The following is an 11,636-nucleotide window of genomic DNA, read 5'->3' as shown; positions in this document are numbered from 1 at the left end:
TGAATTTTCCCCAGAGAGGGAAGTTTATCTTACCCTATTTTTTTAAGGTATAGTACCTCTTTAAGCAACTTAAGTTACCCAAAGCACTGATAGATGTTTCAAAACCACTAATATATGCAGGCAGTAAGACATGATACAGACTTGTAAAATCACTTTGTAAAACAAAATAAAATAAACATAAAATAATTTTTAAAAATGAAGGTAAAATAAGGGCTGCACATTGGGGTAGTAGTTAGCACTCTCGCTTTGCAGCAAGAACATCCCTGGTTCAAATCCCGGGGTGGGCCTGGGATCTTTCTGCATGGAGTTTGCATGTTCTCCCTGTGCATGCGTGGGTTTTCTTCGGGTACTCCGGCTTCCTCCCACAGTCCAAGAATATGCTGAGGTTAATTGGTTACTCTAAATTGCCCGTAGGTGTGAATGTGAGTGTGCTTGTTTGTCTGTATATGTAGCCCTGTGACAGACTGGCGACCTGTCCAGGGTGTCCCCAGCCTTCGCCCGAGTCAGCGGGGATAGGCTCCAGCACTCCCCGCGATCCTAGTGAGGATATAGAGGTGTATAGAGAATGGATGGATGGATGAAGGTAAAATAAGACAACTTATAGGATCAAATTCCAAAATAAAATAGATAATACTTCTGTACTAAATTAAGACAACCAAAAGCAACCAAACAAATACATTTCAGATTTTTTTGATGGACATAAATACACATTGAGGATACTAAACTCTTCAGGACATTAAAAGCAACCAAAAGCCACTAAACACATGTATATCTTTATTTTTTTCTTAAAATTGTCGAAGGTACTGGCCAATAGACCTGAATTGGGAAAGTCTGTTTCTAGCAAGCCTCTCAGCTGTCGGGCTTTAACTGTCCATAAAGTGTCAAACACCAGCAGCCACAACCCCCAAAATACCACCAATGATCAATTCAAACAAGTGTCTTTTACAGAATTACCATGAAATATAAATATAACATGCTGTGTGAATGTTGCATTAAAATCACTGAGCATTTCTATTTTCCAAAAGTCTTTTAGAACATGACAGTAGTATGTTGTTTATCTTTTTTTTTTTTTTTAGATTTTGATTGTCTGTAAATGCGAATATAATGCTGATTTTGCCGATGACTTTTCCCTTCATGTTCACAGAGACAGATGCCCATACAAACAAAGGAAGAGAGAGAAGCAACAAAAGTTCAACAAACTTAGTACAGGGGATTTCGCAATGCAGATGTCCAAATTTGGAGATATTTTAGATAAATACCGAATGAATAAATAAATAGAATGATTCAGTAAAGAAAGAACGTGAAAAAACACATAATCTGACTTTAAACTAGTAAAATGTGACGTTTGACAACAAACTGCTACTTTTAATGTGAAAATCTTCCACAGTTCCAACATGAAGATTTATATGAGGACACAGATGGGAAAATGGAAATCTAGTCAAAAATATAGACCACATCTGCTCTGGATCAGGTGGTGATAGCAGCATGTCTGAATGCAATTGTGAAATGCTTACACCTGGAGTCCGTACAGGGTTTAAAAGGGGACTGGGGCAGAGTGAACTCTTGTTCTGAGGCAGACTGAGACGCTGCCCACAGTCTGTCAGCGGAGGAGTTGTCACTTTTTAATTAAGTTAACCGAAGATGTGCTTTACTCACACCTTATCGGTTAGCTCTATTAACAGAAGCACCTGCTATCTACTTTTTGGGGTCTGTAAAGGTAAAATGGCGGCATGAAATAAGTTTTACCGAATAATTTGAGTATTTTCTAGTTTGAAAACTGACACAGAAATGTAAAAATAGTTTCATAGACGGAGCAGGTCTTTCTGAAGAATCAAAACATTAGCACAAAGTGTAAATGAGGGCACCCATGCTTTGCGTTGCAGACACTCGCAAAGCCAGCCCACTCTAGCATTGTGGGTAATGCAGTTTTTATCGGTCTATGTGTACCCGACTTCAATGCCGGTCTCTTCTGGAAAAAACTACACACCCCACCCCGCGCAAACTCAGAGGTCCCGGATGTCTATCGCGCCGGAAGAGAAGAAGGTCCTTTCCCAGCCATCTTGTGGCTTCATCTAGCGAAGTGTTCGCACCAAGCCTCGTAGAATCGGAGGAAAATCCTGCTGAAGGGGCGCCATCATGCCCGGACACATGCAAGAAGGTTTTGGCTGTGCCGTAACCAATCGGTTCGACCAATTATTTGACGACGAGTCGGATCCGTTTGAGCTGCTGAAGCAGGCTGAAGTGAAGAAGAAGGAGAGTTCTGGTGCCGCCAAGACTGCAGCCCAGGCTGCCAAGCAGCCGAAAAAGGAGTCCCAGAAAGACAGAAAGACCCCGCTGGCCGACAAGAAGGAAGAGACCCAGGCACCCGTACCTCTCAAGAAAGATGGTAAATATTATTTCTGCATTTTTAGGTCTCCTGGTGTCCAGCAGCAACTCAAATTCAAGCTAACAGGCTAAGTGGCTTGTTACTAGCTAGCAGCGATCCGTAAGCCCCGTGACATGAGGTCCGCATGGCTGCTTTTGTGCCCCAATGGTATGTCATTCGGCCAAACAATGACATTTTACACACGTGTATTGCAGTGGTATTTAGGGGGCTTTAGCTTTGTGGCGATAAACCGTTCGCAGGCCGACTTGTTTTGACCTGCCCCCTCCATGGGCCTTGTTGAACAGGCAGATCCTGAAAGCCTGGCTGAGCGGAGAAAGTCCCCTGAATTCACGTGTTTAAATCTAGCCCCGTGTATCACAGTGAAAACTCTTCTTGCCCGTTTTACCCAGAATTAACCGTAGGAAATTAACTATGAATGCTCCTTTAAAATATTCTCAAATAAATTCGGAACCCTCGAGTGGAGTCGAGGGTTCTGACTTTAACACGTGCACGTTGATTAGATTAGTGTGAAAGGAGCACGCTGGTCTGATGGCGGTGAACACGCCGGTGGATTTGTTTGCAGAAATTAGTAGCAGCACAGCTCTCGTGGTGATGAACCTCGTGGTTGCAGTGTGGGGCGTGTTAAAGCGCAGCCTCCACACTGCCGCTTCCTATTGGCGCACAATACACACTGTGATCGACGTGCGCCAGCGCTTTCACCTTCCCTGTTCTGTTTTTTTCAACTCGTTGTCTATGCAAATATGTCTGTGCATGTTTTGGAATATGCCCAGTAACCTGTAAAACCTGCCCCAGACTATATAGATTTTACAGCATGTTTGCACGAACTTAAATATATCAAATGAAGAAGTGGAGCAGCCAGTGTCTGGTATAAACTGAGATGATACCTACTCTCAGGCAGCTACTTGGCCGTTATCTTCATGTCAGGCTGCCAAGTGGGCTCATATCTGTTTGCTGGAGAGGAGATGAGACAGGTGCGCTGACTGTGGTGGCCCAGCTGCTGCTGTGTAGTGGACGATGTCTATTTTGGTAGCTGGTGACTTTGCAAATGGGTGGGACCTGTTGTGTCACACTGCGCCAGTAAGAGTCCACCATGTGCCCTGTAAGTTTAAACACTGTGCAGGGTTTTAGTTTCAACTGTGGCGCAATCCCATAATTTACCTGATCCCAATAAGTAAAGGGACTGAGTGCAAACTTCTGAGTTTGAGCCACTAATGGCTGATATTTTTCTCTGCTCTAGTACTCTCCTATAATCATAAGATTGCATTCAGACAAAAGCTCTGACAGATTATTTAATAAATGTACCAGCTGCCCTCATCTTTGCACATTAATTGCAATTATTTGCTCCATTTAAACTGAACAATCACCTCTTCTCCCTCTTTTCTGGGACTCAGCAGTGGGTCCTGATCTGTCAGTGCTACTGGTCATCTAATCCTCCTGTTGTGGTCAATCCTAGGTGCTGGCATGAGGAGAATGGGCCGGAAGCCGGAGGGCGACGGCTCCAGACCCCAAGGCAACCAGGGAGAAGGACGCCCCCCCACAGACAGACGGCCTGTGGACAGGCGGCCACCCCGGCGCTTCGAGAGGCCTGCTGGTGAAGCTGGCGACAAGCCTGAGAGTGGCGAATTCTCAGTGGAGAAGTGAGTTTAATTTCCAGTCCAAGTAATTTAAGTGTGAACATGTGAGAAAACAAGTGGGAATCCACTGCTGCTGTACCTTTTAACAGGGAGTTTTCTGCCTCCACATGCTGCATTTTTCCTCTTGGGGTGGGACAGCAACTGTTCAAGGCGTTGTTTACAATGATAAGGATTACAAGTTTTGCCCAAACTGCTAGAGACACATATAAAACAATACAACACTAACATCAGGTGTAGACTAACTTTAAAGCAGCTATAATCAATATTTGTTTAATGTTAAGCAGAAACTTGTAGTGATGAACTTAAAGATTTTTTTTTTAATCTGAATCTGCAGCTACAATCAGCTTTGGTTTTTTTTTTTACTAACTTAATGTTACTAAAGAATGCTGTCTAGCTCACAGCGTTACTGTTTGGCTTTACTCTAACCGTTTGCAGTCATTTTTGAATGCAGCAGATGACTGTTTTTAGAGAAAAAGCTCTAAAAATCCACTGTACGTGATATAACCTGACATTAAACAGCATACACAGATAGCAACTAGCTGCTGAACATGAAGGCATTCAGCAACTGACAGGCCAGATATTTGCCTCGGAGGCTTGTAGAGACCCAAACCAGAGCTGAAAGGGAGGCGCTGTTGGACTTTCATGGTATGTTCTGTTCAGTTTTAAATATGTAGTATCAGTTGGAAGTTATCTTATGGCACGTCACATAGTAAGTTCAAGATCTTAAAACATTAATGAGAAAATCCCAACAATTAACAAGCATTTGGCGGGAGTGGGTTGGAAAACAGTTGCAACAATCTCGCTGCATGTGTTTCTGCTGCCCCCATGTGGCCAGCAAATGGAATCATGTTGATTTAAAGCTGGTTAAAAGCTGCAATCACTTTGTTCTTTGACGCATTTGAGAAGTATACGAGACTAAAATAAGCTGAAGTTGACAAAATCGAGCTTGCACCTTGGCCAGCCTTACTTTCCTGCTTCAGAATGTAAGAAACTGTGCACTGACTTTGATTTGACCGTTGTTCTTCATCCATCTCTTAGGCCCATCGGTGACAGGCCAATGAGAGGTCGTGGCGGCGGCAGGGGAGGCCGTGGAGGCAGAGGACGCGGCATGGGTCGCAGCGACGGCTTTGACTCCCGAGGAAAACGTGAATTTGACAGACACAGCGGCAGCGACAGATCGTAAGTACTTCTTCATTTCTTTGGTTGTGCTTCCACGATGCATTCTTTGTTTACACGAGGTCTTTTTTTGAGACCTTGTGGATGCTGTGATGCAGTGCATGTGCTACGATCCTGGCTAAAGCAAATGTTGTTTCAGTAGTCTGAAAGGCGAAGAGAAGCGTGGCGGAAGCGGCTCTCACAACTGGGGAACCGTCAAGGATGAACTCAAGTAAGTTCTTGCGTGTGCAGCATACAAGAAAGTTGATGGTAGTTTGGGGAGCTAAAGAACACCTTTGCACGTTCTAGTTTAAATCTTGCAGAAGTTCCATGACATTTGTTTTCTTTTCTATTTAGAGAACACTTGAGTTGTGTTTTTTTTGTTTGCTGGAAACTAGTTCCTTCTTAGTGACTTAAGGGAGAGATAGATCTTGGGCGATTTTAGTAATTCTGATTCTGCTCATTTAACAAATCAAATTCAGAATTAGAGCTGCACTAATCGCAAAATTTTGATCTCAATTTTGGCTTCTGACTATTAAATGAGAATAATTGACTTTATTAATGATCATTAACGTGCATACTCTTCTCGTAGAAAGCAGCTTTTGTAGATAAAATTGCTAATCTCATATTAGAACACCTTTATTTCAATTTATTTTAGTTTTTGGTCACTCACTGAGGAGCGGGCACTGCAATAATTAAGTGGGGAGTCTAGAAGCTTATCTTTGCACCAAATTCAGGCAAATAACCTTTTTTAAGTGTTGAAGCAAAAAAATATTGTACAGTAGCAGGGATGTAGCGCCACGTGAAAGTGAAGGTATTGCTTTCTTTATTTAAATGTGAAAGATCAATGAAAATATTTTGCTCCACCAAATCAATTATCAATTGTGATCTCAGTATTGATCAAAAATAATCGTGATTATCATTTTGGTCACAATTGTGCAGCCTTTTCAGAATTGTGCCAAATAAAAGTGTGAAAAGAAGCCAAAATACACTCAGCTACAACCCTGCAGTAAATTCAATGCTGACTATCTAAAAGGTGTTGACTTAATCATTTTATTCAGTTTTTGGTCTGTAGCAAAACATTGTTGCAACTTGAATGCTAGCTGCAGTCCACGATATTAAATAGTATTTCCATAGCTGAGAATATAAACTGCAACAAACTGTACTTAAAGGAATCAATAAATACAAAGTGGGGGAAGAAAAGTAGGAAACGGTTCCACTGCTCTGAATGCCAGCTTAAATCTTGGTAAATGGTGACATCTGATTGTGACTTTTGCTTCTTCCTAACAGTGAGCTTGACCAATCAAACGTCACTGAAGAGAACCCTGAAGGAGAGGAACATCCACCTGCTGACTCTGAGAACAAGTAAGTTCTTATTTTGTCTTAATATTAACTGGCCGAAATGAAATGTGTACATGTTTTGTTTGCTGTAACAAGATTCATATCTTTAGTTTTACATTTCATAGGTTATTCATATCAAAGCTTGTTACACTGAAAGACAGCGATAGTTAAAGCTGCTTATACTCATCTGTGTCTTTGTGCTTGTTGAAGGGAGAATGAGGTCGAGGAGGTAAAGGAGGAAGGCCCCAAGGAGATGACTCTGGATGAATGGAAGGCCATGCAGGACAAGGACCGGGCCAAGGTGGAATTCAACATCCGCAAGGCCAACGAGGGCGCTGATTGGAACAAAGGATTTGTGCTGCACAAGTCAAAGGCAGAGGTGAGTCAAAACTAGAGCTTTGTTCTCTGGGGAAAAAACTAAATGTTAGAATGAATTTTTGCGTCTATACCTACCTGAGGACCTTACTGAGTTTTATGTGACTCCAATAAGACCAGATTTTTATTTTCAAATCAATATAATATTAGTAATAAGAGGAGCTAAGTAGCACATTAATACAGTCTCCCTATTGAGGAAAACCCTGTGTTTTGAGTTTTTAATATGAAATTCTGCAAGACTTACTTCCTCCACAGAGCTCAGGCAAACTCTAGCAAGTGTTGCATCAGTTTCCTGTGAATAACAGTGTGGTTGGGCTTAATGAGTGTCACTGTCTGAATTACTCGCTCAGTGAAAGTGTGAAAGGTTGTTGATGGCTGCACATCACAGGCAACACTCAAACCACAGGCAGCAGTGAAGCTTGTGTGTACTTTAGTGTCACCATTCTGCATTTTCACTCAACGTGGTGGTTGAAGCAGGTCACCTGTTTGCTTAGACTCAACCCAAACAATAGTTTAAGTTGAAAAGATCTATATTGGTTGGTACAAATATGGTTTTGCTCTGTTATCTTAAATGTTATGTTGTTTTTGTCCTCTCCCACACAGGATAAGAAAGGTGAACTGATTGACCCTGAGACCGAAGAGCCAAAGGTAAACTTCCTGTTGGTTGTACTGTACAATGTCTGTACTCTAAACATTTAAGAAAACAGGCTGCAAGCATGAATACAAAATGAGACGCGCTGTTTTTTACCCTCCGTTTTCATCCTTTAGGGTGATGATGAGCATCACTTCCGGAAGCCAGCTAATGACATCACGTCCCAGCTGGAGATCAACTTCGGAGACCTGGGCCGTCCAGGCCGTGGGCGTGGCGGACCACGTGGCGGCCGGGGAGGACGCGGCCGCGGTGGCGGTGAAACCACTCGGCCAGTTCGTGGAGGAAGGACCGACAAGGTACATAATCTTGGAATGGAAACTGTTGATCCTTGACTGAAGAAATTCACGTGAAAGCAGCTAGATATGAATGATGCATAGTAAGAAATGCAAAAGTAGAATAAAGAAGGGCTACGTTCACCTTTCATATGCAGAGATATGGCTTTGTACTTAAGTTATAGAGTAACAGTCCTGCAGTATGTTGCTGCACTTTAGGTTGTTTTAAGTTATTCCACTTAAAGGGCTTTAAAGGTTACCAGTAGTTTTATTTCAATAGAATTAGAAACCGTTTAACTGCCACATCAGCTTTCTCATGAAGAATTTAACGTGGTGTTTTAGGGCAAGACGATAAACTTTAACATAGATTAAAAACAAATGGCAAACAAGTTTGAGGTTTTTAGTGTGTGTGTCTCACTGTAATGCCATTTGCACTGCCTGAAGTTCAGTAAGGGTGCAGTTCAGAGGACAGTAATCCAGAGTCCTTCTAAGTCATTTTCCAAATGCTCCATTTTGTCGATTAGTTACTTTTACATTTCTGTCGCACGTCTTCAGAGGTTTTAGTGTTCTAATGCCTCCTTTTTGTTCACTTTCCCTCCAGTCATCTGCGTCTGTGCCCAACGTGGACGACCCGGAGGCCTTCCCAGCCCTGGCTTAAGCCCCGGCTGCTAATCCTCAGGCCTACAGGAGCCTCCTGAGCACCTCCACTACGAGGCTTGCATGTTCCTGGATCCTTCAGCAAAGTGAAATGATGGAGAAGACTGTCATTAACTATGACACTCAATGTGAGGACTGAGTTTTACCCAATAAAAACAAAATGAAGATGGAAAAAAAACAGAAATTAACAAAAAAAAACAACAAAAAAAAAAAAGAAAAGGACTTCTTGCTACTCTGGAGCAACTTATTGGTAGAGGTTTTGTACTTGGAAACAAAGTAGCAGGGATGTTTTCATACAGTATTTTTTTCAGAGGTTATGCATTGTCCATTGATAAATTTTTGTAATTGCTGCTTGAAAATATGCATTTTGAAATGTAAGCATAAGAGTATCTTTAGCGTGGTGTGTGCCATCGCTTGCTTGCTTTAAAAATAGGCATTGTGGAGCTCCAACCCAAGCTCATAAGCTCTGCCACAGCAGGTATTTCTGATGAAGTTACAGCTTCACTCATTGAGATTTCTGGAGTTTTGTTCTTTAGCACTGGGGTATTGTTTTATATTTTATACAGGAGATCTATTCTTGTATGATCTTCGGCCTGTAAATCTTAACTATTTTCATAAATTCTTTCAGAGACTGTATTTCACATGGTGCAAACGGGACACACCTTTGCGTCTTTGATCAAGAGAGGCTGCCTACATTTGAATGCATTGATGAAATGGCACCCAATTCTGAATTCGAGGTTCTTTTGTACTGAACTGTTCTAAAGGAATAACATTAGGTCATTTTGGAGGAACACAATGGCGACTACTCAGTTAAATTTGATCCCGAGACATTCGTCGGGCGGATTGATTTGAAGCTGACAGTTATTCCATGCGTTCTGATTTTATTTGTATTTGGGGTGCTGTTCACCATCCAGTGCATCTTCCTCTTTGCCCATTTCATCGTTGATCACTGGCCATGTGAAAGTCAATTAATGCCTTTCTTTTTACTTTACAATGATAAGGAGAGGAAGTGTTTTTACGCAGTTGAGATGCGGCTGTCGACCCTCTCCGACTGTTTACACACTCCACTCAGCATCGTTCCACAGATGTAAACTCAGCCCAGCTTCAGTTTGTTTCTGCAGTCTGTTCTGTGCTGATCTTATCCTCCACTGTTGACTTGCCCTGTAGCTTCCACAGTGGCGCCACTGCATAATTGCTCTGAAAGAAATACAGTTGTCCATTGTGTGGAACAACTGGAGTGCTCTACAAATGTGTGAATTCCAGCCCTGCTATTAGAGACCTCTGTCGGTAAATAAAGGTGGTCGATACATTTTTTTTTGCATTGTCACCTTTTTTGGGGCCTCCGTCGGCAAAATATCTCGTCATACATGGCATCTGATGAAAGTTGTCCTTAAAGGTGAGTACGTCAAACGGTAACATCCCACCTGAGGTTTTTATTAAAACAGTTTTGTAAATGTGTGATTAAGTTCTGGTTCTCCCAAACTAGCTGATATGTCCTCTTCTGTACTTTTCTGACATTACTCTTTTAGATGCGTAGAAATGAGGAAAAAAATTTCAGACAACGCTTGTGCAGATGAACAATCTCTTGCGACATCCTGATTGACCAGATTCGGCTGCATTTTCCAGTTTTCGTTTGTACAGTTTAGTCGAGTCTGTTTCCACTGCAGCCTCAGATTTCTGTTCTTGGCTAACAGAATGGAACTTAATGTGATTTTTTTTGTTCCGCCTTCCTCAAGTCTGGATGTTTTGTGAGCCAGACGCTTTTCTTCTCACCGCAACTGTAAAGATTGTTAATCTGAGTTCTTGATGACTAACCCTAACCCAAACCCACCACACCTTCCCCTGCCCGATGAGCTTTCCGAAAATCCGAGTCTCGACGAGTTTTCTCGAGTTTCTACGAGGTCAGAGGCAGAACAAGTTGTCATGAAGAGGTGTTGAAGGTGTGGATGGAGTGACTTTTTACAGCGTTGACTAGAAGAGCAGGTCTTTAACCACCATCCATAAAATCCATGGAAAAAAACAGTGTACACGAGGACATCTTTATATATTAGCTTTATCTTGCCCTCCACCATTGACAGAAGAAGTGATACAGAAAAAAACAGCATAGCTGGGAGCGAGCAGAATTGATCATTTTCAGTTGGATCACATATAACTTCTAGCAAATCTCTATCGGTATTATTTTTTTCCAAATATATACATCTAGGCTAATTTTAAGTTGTATACAGATATAAGGTATAATGCACACACCGCCCAGAGAAATGAAGGGAGGTCAACTTTTATCAGCCTCCATCCAGATGTTCAACTTGATATCTTTACTTTGAGATTTTTAGCACCACAAACCTTTAGTATCACACTTTATTATCATTTATTAGGATTTTAATGGAATCCAGCAGCAGATTTAGTTTTTGTTGACAAACTTTATTCTTGTCATTGTGGGACTGCAGGATTTAAAACTGTTTCTTCTATTTGACCTCATGTTTATTAGTTTTAGTGGAGAAAGTTATTTTGTCGATTAGTCTCTAATAAAACAAATAAATTGAATTAGTCAAGAGGTTTAAATTTCTTACTTGTCATGTTTTAAATATGACACAAAAAATAAAAATAGAGCGTCTTGAGACAATTTGACCTGTAATTGGCATTATATAAATAAAACTGAATTTATATTGTATGTATCTTGTAATGTTGGAATTATTCAGCCATATATGTTGGAAAACACATTTTCTTTGTCCATTAATCTGTTGATTGTTTTCTCCAGTAATTAATTTCTTGTTTTGGTTTATAAAATGTCAAACCCAAATATATTCTGTTTACTATCATAAAAACAAAAAAGATTTACATTCATGACGCAGGAATCAGGCAGTTCTTCACTTTCATCTTAGTTTAGTCAGAAAGATAGTTGATAATGTGTGAATTGTTGCAGTTTGTGAGCCGTAGAAGGTTTTAATCTTTGGGGCCGAGTGTCAAAAAACATTTAGAAATCAACATCAACTAAACACTCAACAAAGATTTGAACATCATTAAAGGGAAATCTAACTTTTGCATGACAATGTCTAATAAAAGGACATTTATTTCCAACGTAAATGTGTGATATTCATCCTCTGGAGCTTCTCTTCACATCGTCTTCCACCTGGGCTGGTTTGGTTGGGAGCATGTGCAACAAACAT

At 41.2% G+C, this 11,636-nt stretch overlaps 1 protein-coding gene across 4 annotated transcripts; it reads left to right on the top strand.

The window, feature by feature from the left end:
- Positions 1-2,012: 2,012 nt before the first annotated feature.
- On the top strand, positions 2,013-9,782 carry serbp1a (SERPINE1 mRNA binding protein 1a). 4 transcript variants are annotated; one of them, XM_022213812.2, is made up of 9 exons: positions 2,013-2,386; positions 3,840-4,023; positions 5,059-5,199; positions 5,339-5,407; positions 6,466-6,540; positions 6,724-6,895; positions 7,495-7,539; positions 7,660-7,839; positions 8,417-9,782. In XM_022213812.2, the coding sequence occupies exons 1-9, from the start codon at positions 2,137-2,139 to the stop codon at positions 8,471-8,473; spliced, it is 1,173 nt and encodes a 390-aa protein (XP_022069504.1). In that variant the 5' UTR covers positions 2,013-2,136; the 3' UTR covers positions 8,474-9,782. The 4 variants fall into 4 exon arrangements, with proteins under 4 accessions (XP_022069504.1, XP_022069502.1, XP_022069505.1 ...); XM_022213810.2 differs by having other exon boundaries at positions 2,014-2,386; positions 5,336-5,407; XM_022213813.2 differs by having other exon boundaries at positions 2,015-2,386; positions 6,727-6,895.
- Positions 9,783-11,636: the final 1,854 nt, after the last annotated feature.

This window comes from Acanthochromis polyacanthus, chromosome 4 (assembly GCF_021347895.1).
Source record: "Acanthochromis polyacanthus isolate Apoly-LR-REF ecotype Palm Island chromosome 4, KAUST_Apoly_ChrSc, whole genome shotgun sequence".
Classification (NCBI taxonomy): domain Eukaryota; kingdom Metazoa; phylum Chordata; class Actinopteri; family Pomacentridae; genus Acanthochromis; species Acanthochromis polyacanthus.
Note: the sequence above shows the minus strand (reverse complement) of the source record. Positions and strands in the feature narration are given on the sequence as shown.

Coding starts and splice junctions, on each gene's coding strand:
- serbp1a (XM_022213810.2), top strand. CDS start 2,137: ATGCCCGGACACATGCAAGAAGGTTTTGGCTGTGCCGTAACCAATCGG. Junction 5,408..6,465: donor ACCGTCAAGGATGAACTCAA/GTAAGTTCTTGC, acceptor TCTTCCTAACAG/TGAGCTTGACCAATCAAACG. Junction 6,896..7,494: donor TGCACAAGTCAAAGGCAGAG/GTGAGTCAAAAC, acceptor TCTCCCACACAG/GATAAGAAAGGTGAACTGAT.